Source organism: Heptranchias perlo, chromosome 15, assembly GCF_035084215.1.
Source record: "Heptranchias perlo isolate sHepPer1 chromosome 15, sHepPer1.hap1, whole genome shotgun sequence".
Classification (NCBI taxonomy): domain Eukaryota; kingdom Metazoa; phylum Chordata; class Chondrichthyes; order Hexanchiformes; family Hexanchidae; genus Heptranchias; species Heptranchias perlo.
In genome coordinates this window covers 15883882-15901139 of record NC_090339.1, presented here as the reverse complement: position 1 = coordinate 15901139, position 17258 = coordinate 15883882, and the positions used below count along the sequence as shown (strand labels likewise).

The 17258-nt window shown below is 45.1% G+C and overlaps 1 protein-coding gene across 1 annotated transcript in view; it reads left to right on the top strand.

Annotated features, from left to right (window-relative positions):
* Window positions 1–17258, top strand: part of tnmd (tenomodulin) — a 118305-nt gene that overhangs the window by 62361 nt on the left and 38686 nt on the right. The window contains exons 4-5 of the mRNA XM_067997380.1: window positions 142–282; window positions 8384–8497. Coding sequence (XP_067853481.1) covers window positions 142–282; window positions 8384–8497 — 255 coding nt within the window. The remainder of the gene's footprint in view (window positions 1–141; window positions 283–8383; window positions 8498–17258) is intronic.

Sequence of the window (17258 nt, the reverse complement as noted above, 5' to 3'; positions counted from 1 at the left end):
AGACATAGCCAATCAAGACAAACAGGTTTGAATGTTGCTCGTTTTATAGCTTTTGAGCTAAATTGCATAAAAGAAAATGCTCATGTATTTAGAACTGTATTGTGGAATTAGAATTGTAAAACATATTATGTTTGATTTCAGGTTTATGACATACAGTACCGGATAAATATCAATGGTGCTATCAAAGAAAGTTTAATGAAGATTGATGCTGTAAACAGCATTGAGACTTTCACAACAGGAAATGGTAGCGAAGAGTCTGTGGAAATCCATGATTTTAAAACTGTGAGTCGGTAGTATTTTCTATCTCCTCTTACCTTCCAATTGTCTTCTGCCCATGCGAAAAAATAATGCAAGTCATTAATTCACAAATAGGGAAATTTGAGTTAGCCCAGTCAATCAGGAAATGCTAATTAACAAAACTTTATTGTAAGCAACCATAACCATGGGAAAATTTTTTCTTTTGGCGCTTGCACAAATAGTTTGCTCAGCCGTAATGGAGAGCAGCAACAGCAGCAGTCAAGTAGTGCGCCACTGTCTTCTGCAAGTGAGTTACAACCTAAAATTCAAACAGCAATAAGACATTTTAGAGAATATATAAATATATATCTGTGGTGTAAATAGAATATCCATCAAGGATTTCCAACCTGACCTTGACAACCCACTTGTGACTTTGTTGCTTGTGGGTTATGCTGCTAGGCAACCTGTTTAATATTTATAGTAATCACCAATTCTTTACTAGAATCTGCATCCATCTACTTCGAATTTTATGCAGTAGTTCAGATAGATTATTTAAAAAGTGCAAGCACAGACCTATAAAGACAGCTATAATGATAAACTTTTAAACAGCAATTGTTACTAATTCAGCACGAGGTTAAATAGAAAAATTGATCAAAGTCGGGGCTAGGTACTATGTAAATGAAATGCCAATCAAATGTCACATTCTTCCCTTAATGAAGCTATGAAAAAGTAGATGTGCATCAAGACTGGGGGACTATCAGGAGCAAGCAGCAATAGATCAATTGTCGATGCTGAGAATTTTTTTCTTTTTTAAATCGCTCAGAAATAGATGTTTGAGCCGCATCAAACAGTATCTTCCTCTCAGTTCCTACCTGGTATCAGAGAGAATTGCAAACAGAGAGAGTTGTAAGTAGAAGAGCAGTGACAGCGAGTCATTAGTACTGGAGGTTCTGACCCTGAACCAGGTGCAACAGCCATTGCTGTGCATGTAATGGTGGAGGAGGAGAAGGAGGAGGAGAGGTTGCAGCACAGAAGATATGGGGTGGATCAAGGTTGCAGTGGGCACTACTCTCAGCAGCAAGTCCACCACAATAGAATCCGCCACCTGGGAAATTCAAAGGAGGTGGAGGCTCACCAAGAGGAGCTGTAACTACGGTATCCGACTTGGTCCACAAAGCACTACAGAGACGGTCACCTGCAGAGTACCACGAACGGCAGAGAAAGTCAACACTACCTCAGAGCGCCCACAAGCAGCAGGTCAAGGGTCAGCCATTTTGCAGTGTGCCTCTCCACGAAGGAGGTAACTGTATCACCACATACACTGCTGCATACATTTCAGCACAAACCAAGAGTACTCCAAATAGAGATGTTGGTGACTGATACTCTCATTAACCAGTTCTGCAAATGAGCTCTCAATTGGACTTGATTATTTTCCTTTAGACATAATTACAATCATAGTACTGCTATTTCCCTTTTTTTTCATAAACTGTGGACTGCCTGGGCTAGATCTTGACTTTGTGTGATAGTGTAAAACCAGTAGTAGCGAGTCAACAGCCCATTTTACACCCCTCCCAATTTTTATTTCCATTGAAGTCGATAGAACTCGGGAAAGATGTAAAACGGACTGCCGACTACTATCACCCATTTTACACTATCACACAAAGTCAAGATCTACCCCCATATGTTTTGTTTGGTTTTTGGACCACAGAGCCTTTTATTTCTTACATGGGGAAATAACAATAGACTGAAATACATAATCATGCCGAGAGCCATGTTAATAGGAGGAGCAGTAAAAGGATTGGGGATGAAATGCTGTTGCCCTATCTCTGATCCACACCTCCTTCAGCCAAAGTTTCCCCGATGGGAGAGACAAAATCATGAAATTACCTCTGTAGTAATGGCGCTCTCTCCTGGAGACCTTAAAATAGCTTCTTCATATGGGGTCAGTGATTTATGGTCCAGAGATCGACCACTGCAATAGAAAATGCTGGAATCCATTATTAAGAAAGTGATAACAGGGCACTTAGAAAATCATGGTATGATTAGGCAGAGTCAACATGGTTTTATGAAAGAGAAATCATGTTTAACAAATTTATTAGAGTTTTTTGAGGATGTAACTAGCAGGGTAGATAAAGGGGAACCAGTGAATGTCGTATATTTGGATTTTGAAAAGGCATTCGATAAGGTGCCACATAAAAGGTTGTTACACAAGGTAAGGGCTCATGGGGTTGGGGGTGATATATTAGCACGGATAGAGGATTGGCTAAAGGACAGAAAACAAAGAGTAGGGATAAACAGGTCATTTTCAGGTTGGCAGGCTGTAACTAGTGGGGTGCCGCAAGGATCAGTGCTTGGGCCTCAGCTATTTACAATCTATATTAATGACTTAGATGATGGGACCGAGTGTAATGTATCCAAGTTTGCTGATGATACAAAGCTAGGTGGCAAAGCAAGCTGTGAGGTGGACACAAAGAGTCTGCAAAGAGATATAGACAGATTAAGTGAGTGGGCAAGAAGGTGGCAGATGGAGTATAATGTGGGGAAATGTGAAGTCACTCATTTTGGTAGGAAGAATAGAAAAACAGAATATTATTTAAATGGTGAGAAACTATTAAATGTTGGTGTTCAGAAAGACTTGGGTGTGCTCGTACAAGAAACACAAAAAGTTAGTATGCAGGTACAGCAGGCAATTAGGAAAGCAAATGGCATGTTGGCCTTTATTGCAAAGGGGTTGGTGTTCAGGAGTAAGGAAGTCTTACTACGGTTGTACAGGGCTTTAGTGAGACCTCACCTGGAGTACTGCGTACAGTTTTGGTCTCCTTATCTAAGGAAGGATATACTTGCCTTGGAGGTGGCGCAATGAAAGTTCACTAGATTAATTCCTGGGATGAGAGGGTTGTCCTATGAGGAGAGGTTGAGCAGAATGGGCCTATACTCTTTGGAGTTTAGAAGAATGAGAGGTGATGTCATTGAAACGTATAAGATTCTGAGGCGGCTTGACAGCGTAGATGCTGAGAGATTATTTCCCCTGGCTAGAGAGTCTAGAACTAGGGGACATAATCACAGGGTAAGGGGAATCAAGATATAAGGAGATCGGGCGGGAAAGTAGAGTTGAGGTCGAAGACCAGCCATGATCTGATTGAATGGTGGAGCAGGCTCGAGGGGCCGTATGGCCTATTCCTGCTCCTATTTTTTATGTTCTTACCTGTCCCACCCTGTGTCTTCTAATGATTTGGCAGTTGTCCCTTAAATAGAAGGGTAGTGAGGATTGAGACAGGATGACTTGACTCATGGGGGTAAATTTTAACATATCAGTGGCATCTCAGCAAGGGGGCCAATGCACGCATGGGAAACCCGTAAAAAATTTTCCTGCCATTTCTCGAGCAATCACAACTTAATTGAAAGCCGTTAATGTGGCTTCTGGGTTTTACGTCTGCAGGCTGCACAGTGGGCACACTGCGCACCCGAATGAGGAGCTGGGACCATATTATTTAAAAGGCTATTGCAACCATGGGATTTGAGGAAGAAAGGAGTAATTCAAGGAGATGGAGCAGCAGAGGAGGAGGCCAGCACCCAGGTTCAGTGATTCCTCGCTGGAGTTGCTGTTACCAGGTGTGAGGAGCAGGAGGGAAACTTTGTACCCGGCCGACAGGAGGAAGCGCCCTGCCTCTGCCACCAAGAAGGCCTGGCTCGAGGTGGCAGAGGAGGTGACCAGCAGGTCCACCATCACCCGGACATGAATGCAGTGCAGGAAGTGCTTCAATGACCTAACCAGGTCAGGAAAAGTGAGTACTGATTCACCTACATTCTGTGGTGTACATTACCTCCCCTCACATTGCCCTGCGAAGCCTACTCCATTACATCACTCCTCACACCCACTTAAGGTTCAGTGGCAAGTCGCCTTCATTTTCTGTGCAATTCCTCACCTCCCTATTTGTGCACCCACCACACCCACTCAACCCAATCCCGATGCAATGTGATCAATCTGTCTGATATTCACCCTCTCATGCATCTCTTTCATTGTCAGCCTGACTCAGAGCAACGCATCCATCGGGTGACCCCGACTCACACGTCTGTACTTTCTCTCCTTGTAGGAGAAGAGAGCGCAAAATGCAAGGGAGAGGAGTCAGACTGGAGGGGTGAAGGAGGCCTTGGGCATCCCCCGAATGGTGGAGTGCCTGGCCGTTAGGGATGCCAAGACTGGCACCCCGCAAACCTCACACACAACATGGACTGCTGTTATCAGTGATTGACCTGTAGCACACCACAGTATGCTCATCGATACATTACTTCTGCAATGATTCTTAATATTGTTGTATGTTCTCTTCCAGGGCCTTCAAGGAGTGACAACGTGGACAAGGGCGATTCTTCAGAGGAGCTCCATGCCTCTGAGGGCACAATGTCACATTATAGTGAGCCATGCACCAGCACAGATACTCACACCTCAGTGGGTCCTATTAGAGAGGTAGTTGGGTTGTCACTTGGTGAATCACCACATACAAGTGAGCACGAGCAGACACTGGTGGCAGGGGCAGCAGTGAGAGTCTGCGTCGATGGGCGCACTCCTCTCCCTGTGAGAATCTATCAAATATGAGTGATACCCCGGCATCACGAGCAGCCAGGTGAGCCGCTGCTGTGCCGATGGTTTGCCCATCGTCCTCCTCCTCCTCCTCGTCTTCTTCATTGTTGATAGTAGGTGCGGGTGCTTCATGAGCGCATGGGACCTCATCCACCTGTAACCCTCTCTGTTGAGCGATGTTGTACAGGATGCAACATATAACTATGATCCTACACACCCTCACTGGTGAGTACTGAAGGACTCCCCCAGATCAACCCAGGCACCTGAAGTGCACCTTCAGCATCCCTATGGCTTGTTCAATGGCAGACCTGGTGGTGATGTAACTGTCATTGTACCACTGCTGTGCCTCGCCGGTGGGGTTTCTCAGAGGTGTCATGAGCCACATCTGCAGGGGGTATCCCTTGTCTCCAAGGAACCAGCCCTTAAGTCTGCCTTATTTGTGGAAGAGGGCTGGGATGTTGGATTCACGCAAAATGAAGCAATCACGGCAGCTGGCAAGGAATTTGGCACAAACCTGCAGAAACCTCTTCCAGTAGTCGCAAACCAGCTGTGCATTAATGGAGTGATATCCCTTTCCGTTGATGAACATTCCTGGCTCATGTGGAGGTCCTCGGATTGCTACGTGTGCAATCAATTGCTTCCTGTACCCGTGGGAAGCCAGCCAGAGAGTGGAAACCCACTGCCCTCTCAGTCTGGCTGATGTCCTCGATGGGGAAGTCGACGTAGTCAGACGCCCTGGCAAACAAGCCATCTGTGACCTGTCGTATACATTTATGGTCAGATGACTGAACAATCCTGGTGATGTCACCAGTGGCGCTCTGGAAGGATCTAGAGGCGAAGAAATTGAGGGCAGTGATGACTTTAACTGCGACAGCCAATGCGTGGCACCAGGCCCAGCCGGGAGCAACATTGCATGAAGGAACTTGCAGATGTCTGCGACCACCTGCCGACTCAATCTGGGCCTTCATAGGCACTACTCCTCAGAGGGGTCCAGGAAGCTCAGCCTTTGCCTGTAGACTCTCTCACGAGGGTAATGCCTCCTGCGACCACAGCCCCTCCGTTGGTCCCCTATCTGCTCTTCAGAAGGTCCTTGTGGTGCACCTCTGTCTTGTGGAGCTGCAACTCCCAGAACTGCATGCCCTTCCTGCCACGGACGGTGATGTGCCTCCTCCTCAGATGTACTATGGAATAAATCCATTGCACCTCCCCATCCTGATGGTGTCAGTTTGAGGGGGTCCAAAATGTAGGTAAATATGTGTGAATAAAGAAATCTCAGTCTAAACACAAAGAACTTCCAGCCAAAGGTTTGTCTGAGAGAACTGATTGCCATGCTGTAAAAAAGCACCTTTTCTCCACTTGTCAACCATTGATTTAAAAGGTCCAAATGGCTGATGGCTGCAACTCGCCTCCGTTTCCATGGCATCTTTCAGAGGCCATGGGAGACATGTTCAGGTAGAGTTAAAATTGTTTGTCTGCCTCAGTACACTAAAATTTAATGCCCCTAATTACTTCAACCACCTTAATTGCACCTTTAAAACTTCCAGGTTCCAGAAGCGTTCGCACACCCTGATGCGTCTGGGTCAAACGCGGAAGTCGGTGGGTGGAAGCCGGGATTCGTTCCTGCTCCCAAAGTCTAAAATTTTCACTGCCCACCCCCCGCCCGCCCCCAAACCTCACCTGTTCTTCGGGGTTAAAATTTACCACGTGGAAATTGGTTCCTGCAATGCCTTCTCGTTCCCATCACGACACATATGTCATTTGCAAACTGCTGCTACTTTTATTCCTAAAGTCTTACTCACTACAATTATTTTAACATTTGTCTATCCCACTACACTGTCTTTTGTACGTATATAACAAAGAGCCTGCTCTGCCATTTGATAAGATCATGGCTGATCTGATTGTGACCTCAACCCTACTTTCCCGTCGACCTACTATAACCATTGACTCCCTTGTTAATCAGAAATCTATCTAACTCGGCCTTAAAAATAATCAATGACCCTGTCTCCACCGCTCTCTGGGGAAGGGAGTTCCACGGACTCACGACCCTCAGAGAAAACATTTCTCCTCATCTCTGCCTTAAATGGAAGACCCCTTATTTTTAATCTGTGGTCCCTAGTTCTAGTCTCTCCCACAAGGGGAATCATCCTCTCAGCATCTACCCCTTCAAGTCCCCTCAGGATCTTATATGTTTCAATAAGATCACCCCTCATTCTTCTAAACTCCAGTGTATACAGGCCCAACTTGTCCAGCCTTTCCTCATAAGATAACCCCCTCATCCCAGGAATCAGTCGAGTGAACCTTCTCTGAACTGCCTCTAAAGCAATTATGTCCTTTCTTAAATAAGGAGACCAAAACTAGTATTCTAGATGTGGTCTCACCAATGCCCTGAACAACTGTAGCAAAACATCTCTACTTTTATATTCCATTCCACTTGCAATAAATGACAACATTCCATTTGCCTTCCTAATCACTTGTACCTGCATACTAACTTTTTGTGATTCATGTGCTAGGACACCCAGATCCCTCTGTACCTCAGAGTTCTGCAATCTTTCTCCATTTAAATAACATACTGCTTTTCTATTCCTCCTGCCAAAGTGGACAAGTTCACATTTTTCCACATTGTACTCCATCTGACAAATTTTTGCCCACTCACTTAACCTATCGATATCCCTTTGCAGACTCCTTATGTCCTTTTCACAACTTACTTTCCTTCCTACCTTTGTGTCATCAGCAAATTTAACAACCATACATTCGGTCCCTTCATCCAAGTCATTTATATAGATTGTAAATAGTTGAGGCCCAAGCACTGATCCCTGTGGCACTCCACTTGTTACACCTTGCCAACCTGAAAATGATCCATTTATGCTTACTCTCTGTTTCCTGTTAGTTAACCAATCCTTTATCCATGCTAATATGTTACCCCCTACACCATGAGCTCTTATTTTGTGCAGTAGCCTTTGATGTGGCACCTTGTCAAATGCCTTCTGGAAATCCAAGTATACCACATCCACAGGATCCCCTTTATCCACGTTGCTTGTTACTTCCTCAAAGGACTCAAATAAATTCGTCAAAAACGATTTCCCTTTCACAAAGCCGTGTTGACTCTGCCTGATTGCATTGAGATTTTCTAAGTGCCCTGCTATAACCTCCTTAATAATAGATTCTAGCATTTTCCCTGTGACAGATATTAAGCTAACTGGCCTGTAGTTTCCTGCTTTCTGTCTCCCTCCTTTCTTGAATAGAGGAGTTACATACTTTATCCTGAACTGCACAGAATGAGGTGGGAATGTAAATGGATGCTGAGTACTACCAATTTTTTTTTACAATTATCATACTCTTCATTTAGTACATTGAATTCTGCCAAGAATTGTATCAAGTTCATCATCTGTAACGACAGGCAAGGGAGGAAGGAGGTCTCTGTGGCGTCAGCAGCTTCAGGCATTGGTGTACATTTATGTTTGACTAATATAAAACTATTGCCATTATAGTTACTTTAATATTTTTTCTTTTGTTTTACTAACATATCACGTCTGTACAGTATGAAGAACAAATTTCATTTTTTTTAAGGGGCTAACAGGGATACGGTTCGCTGGAGGAGAAAAATGCTACATCAAAAGCCAAAACAAAATTATTCTTCCCAATACTGCGCCCATCAAGAATGATGAAGAATTGATTAGCCTGGTAGGTATGAATAGCTGCCAATTTCTAAAGTATTTCCTATGAAGTACAATAGCTGCTTAACCCTTTAAGGGCTGCACTATTTCTACGAGAAAAATAAGGGGAAAAACTATAGCTTTAATCAAGAGCTTCTGTAATTCTACTTTATCATTTCAAAATGGATGAAATATTATTTCTGCGGATGGATTTTGACAACAATAAAACTGAAAGATGGCAAGCTCTTTAAGCAGTTGAAGAGGGAGTCAGGCAGCATTTCTGAATACAGCGGGTGTTCAGCCATTTTATTTAACAGATTATGGTTTCTGTTCGAAGACTGTCACTGACCTTCACCTGTTTAATGTGAATGTCAGTCACAGAATCCCACACAGACGTAGACCAATGAAAGCAAATGGTTACTAAGACAACCGCCTTAATTTTGTTCCAGGCAGGCCTTAGAAGACAATTAGTGGTCATACGTGTATTTGTGGACACTTCTGTGATTTTTCAGCACTGCCAGTGTAGAATATGTAAATGCTTTCCTAGTGATGTCTGGACATTGGAACAGACATCATTGCAGCTCCCACTTATTTTAGAGACAAAGAAAATAGTATGGGAAGTGGAATAATTTACTCTGGTGGAATAGGGCATGCTGTGTTTAAGACTAAGGTGAAGACACATTGTTGGGACAGCGTGCAGGGAGATTTATTATCAGATTGTTATATCTTACATCATAACCATGCTGTCCCTAACCTGCGACTATATGATGCCAATTCTGGGTAGTCAAAGTGGAAAAATGTCCCATTCCTCAGCATTGACATCTCTCAAAGAAAGAAAAAAATAAGTGATTTTTCCTTGTCCCACACATTTCACACACACAATAGACATTGGACAACAATGCATCACTATTCAGTCCACCTTGCACAAGTGAAGCAACTTTATAACTTGCAGCTATATTGTCCTCTGTTTGATAAAAGGCAGGAGAAAGTCCATCTTTTTTTAACATACTCTAACTTTTTTTGTCTAGTTTTGCTTGTTCTTTCTAGTTTGTTTTAATTTTTCTTTGAATTTGCTCTGTGTCTTTGAATCTCCCGCCTTTGGGGCCTCAAATAATAACCAAAACCTGAAAATCAGTGCTGTAAAACTTTATGATGGAGAGGAAGGTTCTGACAGTACTTTGCTTCCTGTAGTTTCACTAGGAGCTAAGATTTGTTATCATGCCAAAACCCTGTGATACGTAAAACATCTACAAACCACATGTTTTAAACCAAAGCTTGATGTTACCTAGCCTGTATTTTTTGATTCATTTTGATAACTGCATTTTCTATCCTACTTATGCTGGTGCCCTGCACGATAAGCTTTGACCCTTTACTTGAGTTTATAATTTCCTTTTCTCCCCATCTTACTTCTGTATGTTCTAACACACACACATTGCCAACTCTGGTTGGAGGCATTCCTGGATCACATGACATTCTGATCACGTGACATCTGACCCTGTGATGTCTGGTCACATGACATTTGATCATATGACTTCTACAAATGTTATTGCATTTACCTTATAAAGGTTGGATCCCCTGTAGTTGACTACTTTTGCTTGTGGTTTTGCGCCAGCGGTTGTTGTGCAAGAAGTTCCAAGAACCAGGAGGCCGCCTGTTAACAGGCGGAGAGGGGAAACCGAGGGCGGGGAGGGAGGGCAGACCCCCCCCCCCATTTCAGAGACCCTGATTCCCGACTCTCCAGCTCCCTCCTGACTGCACTCCACGCGGTCATGACTCTCTGCGGTGGTGGTCGGATGACGTCACTGAGCCGAAGGCTTCTCTAACAGCAGCCGGTGACGTCATGGAGCAAAGGTGAGTGTGGGGTAGAGCGGGAGATTTAAATCGTTGATCTCCCGAGCTGCTGGAGGCAATGGTCGGGGGAGAAACCCTCAATTGTGGGAAATTCCTGGTCATTCTGGGAGGGTTGGGAACCCTAAGACAAACACGCATCATTCTCTGTCTGAAACAGTTATTAACATTGGGCAGATTCCATGTGTTAAGATTTGCAGTTACGAGTTACAGAGAGACAGAAACAGACGCACGCACTGATCCGCATGCACCTTTCTCTGAAACAGTTATCAACATTGGGCAAATTCTATGTATAAGATTTGCTGTTATGAGTCTCACACAGACACACACAAATTTTGGCTATCCTCTGCTGAAGTGCCACAATTGGGCTGAGGTTTTCAGGGCGGCCAGGAAACAAAATCTCTCCCAAAAGACCATGGATGTTGGGTCAATTTAAATTTATAACATGGTAAAAGATAGATTTTTGTTGGGTAAGGATATCAAGGGATGTGGATCTAAGGCGGGTAAATGGAGTTGGTGAGCCATGATATGGTCTAATTGAATGGTGGGATAGGCTTGAGGGGCTGAATGGCCTACTCCTGTTCCTAGGTTGCCATGAAACTTTTTAACCACATAAGGAAAGGTTCCAAAAAAAGACAGTGAAAACCCATGGTAAACATTATAGAATCATAGAATCATAGAAAATTTACAGCACAGAAAGAGGCCATTCGGCCCATCGTGTCCACGGCGGCTGAGAAATGAGCCTCCCAGCCTAATCCCACTTTCCCGCATTGGGTCCATAGCCCTGCAGGTCACGGCTCTTCAGGTGCCCATCCAGGTATTTTTTTTAATGAGTTGAGGGTTTCTGCCTCTACCGTCCTCACAGGCAGTGAGTTCCAGACCCCCACCACCCTCTGGGTAGAAAAGGTTTATCCTCATTTCCACTTTAATCCTTTTACCAATCACTTTAAATCAATGCCCCCTAGTTATTGACCCCTCCGCTAAGGGAAATAGGTCCTTCCTATCCACTCTATCTAGGCCCCTCATCATTTTGTACACCTCAATCAAATCACCCCTCAGCCTCCTCTATTCCAAGGAAAACAACCCCAGCCTATCCAATCTGTCACCATAGCTAAACTTCTCCAGTCCTGGCAACATCCTCGTAAATCTCCTCTGTACCCTCTCTAGTGCAATTACATCCTTCCTGTAGCTGGAACTGTGTTTTATACAGTTCCAGCATAACCTCCCTGCTCTTATATTCTATGCCTCGGCTAATAAAGGAAAGCATTCCATATGCCTTCTTAACCACCTTATCTACCTGTCCTGCTACCTTCAGGGATCTGTGGACATGCACTCCAAAGTCCCTCACTTCCTCTACACCTCTCAGTATCCTCCCATTTATTGTGTACTCCCTTGCCTTGTTTGCTCTCCCCAAATGCATTACCTCACACTTCTCCAGATTGAACTCCATTTGCCACTTTTCTGCCCATCTGACCAGTCCATTGATATCTTCCTGCAGTCCACAGCTTTCCTTCTCACTGTCAACCACACAGCCTATCTTTGTGTCATCCGCAAATTTCTTAATCATGCCCCCTATGTTTAAGTCCAAATCGTTAACAGATATCACAAAGAGAAAAGGACCTAGTACCGAGCCCTGTGGTAGCCCACTGGAAACAGCCTTCCAGTTGCAAAAACACCCATCGACCATTACCCTTTGCTTCCTGCCACTGAGCCAATTTTGGATCCAATTTGCCACATTGCCTTGGATCCCATGGACCTTTACTTTTTTGACCAATCTGCCATGTGGGACCTTGTCAAAAGCCTTGCTAAAATCCATGTAGACTACATCAATTGCGCTACCCTCATTGAATTTTTCGAGGAGGTGACAAGGAGGATCAATCAAGTTAGTCAGACACGACCTCCCCTAAACAAATCCGTGCTGACTGTCCTTGATTAGTCCGTGCATTTCTAAGTGACAGTTTATCCTGTCCCTCAGAATTGATTCCAATAATTTGCCTACCACCGAGGTTAGACTGACTGGCCAGTAATTACTCGATCTATCCTTCGCTCCCTTTTTAAACAACGGTATAACGTTAGCAGTCCTCCAATCCTCCAGCACTATGACTGTATCCAGTGAAGTTTGGAAAATGATTGTTAAAGTCTCTGCTATTTCCTCCCTGACTTCTTTCAACAGCCTGGGATACATTTCATCCGGCCCTGGTGATTTATCCACTTTCAAAGGTGCTAATCCCCTTAATACTTCCTCTCTCACAATGTTTATCCCATCCAATATTTCACACTCCTCCTTCTTAACTTCAGTCCCTGCATCATCCCTCTCCTTTGTGAAGACAGATACAAAGTATTCATTAAGAACCATACCCATATCTTTGACCTCCACACACAGTTTACCTTTTTGGTCTCCAATAGGCCCTACTCTTTTCTTAGTTATCCTCTTGCTCTTAATGTATTTATAAAACATCTTTGGGTTTTCTTTGATTTTACCTGATAATATTTTTTCATGCCCTCTCTTTGCTTTCCTAATTTCCTTTTTAACTTCACCCCTGCACTTTGTATACTCCTCTAAGCTTTCCATAGTATTGACTTTCCAATGTCTATCATAGGCTTTCCTGTTCTGCCTTATCTTACACTGTAAGGAATCTAACAACACCAGGTTATCGTCCAACAGTTTTATTTGAAAATCACAAGCTTTCGGAGGCTTTCTCCTTCGTCAGATGACTGCTTCTTGACATCCAGGGGGCTCTAGATTTGGCAGCCCCTTCCTTTTTCTTTGTGGGAACATGTTTACCCTGAACCCCTTGAATCACCCCTTTGAATGTCTCCCACTGCTCTGACACTGATTTACCTTCAAGTAGCTGTTTCCAGTTCACTTTTGCTAAATCACTTCTCAGTTTAGTAAAATTGGCCTTTCCCTAATTGAAAATTTTAACTCCTGCTCTGTCTTTGTTCTTTTTTTTCATTTGTTCATGGCATGTGGGTGTCGCTGGCAAGGCCGGCATTTATTGCCCATTCCTAATTGCCCTTGAGAAGGTGATGGTGAGCCGCCTTCTTGAACCGCTGCAGTCCGTGTGGTGACAGTTCTCCCACAGTGCTGTTAGGAAGGGAGTTCCAGGATTTTGACCCAGCGACGATGAAGGAACGGCGATATATTTCCAAGTCGGGATGGTGTGTGACTTGGAGGGGAACATGCAGGTGGTGTTGTTCCTATGTGCCTGCTGCTCTTGTCCTTCTAGGTGGTAGAGGTCGCGGGTTTGGGAGGAGCTGTCGAAGAAGCCTTGGCGAGTTGCTGCAGTGCATCCTGTGGATGGTACACACTGCAGCCACTGTGCGCCGGTGATGAAGGGAGTGAATGTTTAGGGTGGTGGGTGGGGTGCCAATCAAGCGGGTTGCTTTGTCCTGGATGGTGTCGAGCTTCTTGAGTGTTCTTGGAGCTGCACTCATCCAAGCAAGTGGAGAGTATTCCATGACGCTCCTGACTTGTGCCTTGTAGATGGTGGAAAGGCTTTGGGGAGTCAGGAGGTGAGTCACTCGCCGCAGAATACCCAGCCTCTGACCTGCTCTCGTAGCCACAGTATTTATATGGCTGGTCCAGTTAAGTTTCTGGTCACCGGTGACCCCCAGGATGATGATGGTAGGGGATTCGGCGATGGTAATGCCGTTGAATATCAAGGGGAGGTGGTTGAACTCTCTCTTGTTGGAGATGGTCATTGCCTTGCACTTGTCTGGCGCGAATGTTACTTGCCACTTATGAGCCCAAACCTGGATGTTGTTCAGGTCTTGCTGCATGCGGGCTCGGACTGCTTCATTATTTGAGGGGTTGCGAATGGAATTCAACACTGTGCAATCAACAGCGAACATCCCCATTTCTGAACATATGATGGAGGGAAGGTCATTGGTAAAGCAGCTGAACATGGTTGGGCCTTGGACACTGCCCTGAGGAACTCTTGCAGCAATGCCCTGGGGCTGAGATGATTGGCCTCCAACAACCACTACCATCTTCCTTTGTGCTAGGTATGACACCAGCCACTGGAGAGTTTTCCCCTTGATTCCCATTGACTTCAATGTTACGAGGGCTCCTTGGTGCCACACTCGGTCAAATGCTGCCTTAATGTCAAGGGCAGTCACTCCCACCTCACCTCTGGAATTCACTCTTTTGTCCATGTTTGGACCAAGGCTGTAATAAGGTCTGGAGCCGAGTGGTCCTGGCGGAACCCAAACTGAGCATCGGTGAACAGGTTATTGGTTAGTAAGTGCCGTTTGATAGCACTGTCAACGACACCTTCCATCACTTTGCTGATGATTGAGAGTAGACTGATGGGGCGGTAATTGGCCGGATTGGATTTGTCCTGCTTTTTGTGGACAGGACATACCTGGGCAATTTTCCACATTGTCGGGTAGATGCCAGTGTTGTAGCTGCACTGGAACAGCTTGGCTAGAGGCGCAGCTAGTTCTGGAGCACAAGTCTTCAGCACTACAGCTGGGATGTTGTCGGGGCCCATAGCCTTTGCTGTATCCAGTGCACTCAGCCGTTTCTTGATATCACGTGGAGTGAATCGAATTGGCTGAAGACTGGCTTCTGTGATGTTGGGGATATCGGAAGGAGGCCGAGATGGATCATCCACTCGGCACTTCTGGCTGAAGATGGTTGCAAATGCTTCAGCCTTGTCTTTTGCACTCACGTGCTGGACTCCGCCATTATTGAGGATGGGGATGTTTGCAGAGCCTCCTCCTCCCGTTAGTTGTTTAATTGTCCACCACCATTCACGACTGGATGTGGCAGGACTGCAGCGCTTTGATCTGATCCGTTGGTTGTGGAATTGCTTAGCTCTGTCTATAGCATGTTGCTTCCGCTGTTTAGCATGCATGTAGTCCTGAGTTGTAGCTTCACCAGGTTGGCACCTCATTTTTAGGTACGCCTGGTGCTGCTCCTGGCTTGCTCTTCTACACTCCTCATTGAACCAGGGTTGATCCCCTGGTTTGTTGATAATGGTAGAGTGAGGAATATGCCGGGCCATGAGGTTACAGATTGTGCTGGAATACAATTCTGCGGCTGCTGATGGTCCACAGTGCCTCATGGATGCCCAGTTTTGAGCTGCTAGATCTGTTCTGAATCTATCCCATTTAGCACGGTGGTAGTGCCACACAACACGTTGGATGGTGTCCTCAGTGCGAAGACGGGACTTCATCTTCACGAGGACTGTGTGGTGGTCACTCCTACCAATACTGTCATGGACAGATGCATTTGTGACAGGTAGATTGGTGAGGACAAGGTCAAGTAAGTTTTTCCCTCGAGTTGGTTCGCTCACCACTTGCCACAGGCCCAGTCTGGCAGCTATGTCCTTCAGGACTCGGCCAGCTCGGTCAGTAGTGGTGCTACCGAGCCACTCTTGGTGATGGACATTGAAGTCTCCCACCCAGAGTACATTTTGTGCCCTTGCTACCCTCAGTGCTTCCTCTAAGTGGTGCTCAACATGGAGGAGGACTGATTCATCAGCTGAGGGAGGATGGTATGTGGTAATCAGCAGGAGGTTTCCTTGCCCATGTTTGACCTGATGCCATGAGATTTCATGGGGTCCAGAGTCAATGTTGAGGACTCCCAGGGCCACTCCCTCCTGACTGTATATCACTGTACTGCCACCTCTGGTGGGTCTGTCCTGTCGGTGGGACAGGACATACCCAGGGATTGTGATGGAAGAGTCTGGGACATTGGCTGAAAGGTATGATTCTGTGAGTATGGCTATGTCAGGCTGTTGCTTGACTAGTCTATGGGACAGCTCTCCCAATTTTGGCACAAGTCCCCAGATGTTAGTGAGGAGGATTTTGCAGGGTCGACTGGGCTTGGTGTTTTGCCGTTGTCGTGTCCGGTGCCTCGTGGTCCGATGCCGGGTGGTCCGTCCGGTTTTATTCTTATTATGACTTTTCGTAGCGAGATTTTACAACTGAGTGGCTTGCTAGGCCATTTCAGAGGGCAATTAAGAATCAATCACATTGCTGTGGGTCTGGAGTCACATATAGGCCAGACCGGGTAAGGACAGTAGGTTTTCTTCCCTAAAGGACATGTCCTTTTCTGTAACTATGCTAAAACTAACTGTATTATGATCACTACCACCAAAATGCTCTCGCACTGCTACTTCTTCCACCTGCCCCTCTTCATCTCTGAGAACTAAATCCAGAACTGACCCCCCTTCTCGTTGGGCTTGTTATATACTGGCTAATAAAAATTCTCCTGTGTGCAATTTAAGAATTCTGCGCCCTCTATACCATTCACACTGTTTGTATCCCAGTTAATATTAGGGCGGTTGAAATCCCCTACTTATTAATAAAAGTACGAGAGACCATTCAGCATTGCATTAGGTGATTGCACTTGAATCCATGAAAAACAAGTCTCTGTTGCATTAGCTTCAGTTCTCATGGTTATTATTCCTTTATTTCAATCAGCACAGATTTGTATTTCCTTGTCTGCTGTCCTCTCCTTTAAACACTCACTTTTACCTTGTTATTTCCCACCAAACAACATCTCAGTAGATGCTCACCCAACCTCAGAGTTGGTGTGCAACCTTGCAGAATATTCCCTGTAAATACTCACTCGCTGGCAAGATTCTGCATACAGGCACAGAATTAACATTGCACAACTGAGCTGCTCTACACTAATTAATAAAAGTCACGGTGCCACTGGCTTCTCTCCCTCCACCTCCCCAAATTAGTTGCATTTGCTTTAAACCCCCTCCCAATTCACTTTACAGGCTTCCGCTATCCATTCCTGTCACTGCTACGATGATACTTCAAAAATCATCCCATTCTTTAAACTCACAGATGTCAGCCCTGATCTGGAGTAAAATATTCACTTTTCAATTTCTCTGTGCAACTGTGGAATGCGACTACCATCTGCAGCCTTTAAACAGACAAACATTTTCTTCTTGGGAATTTTCACTAACAATCATTAT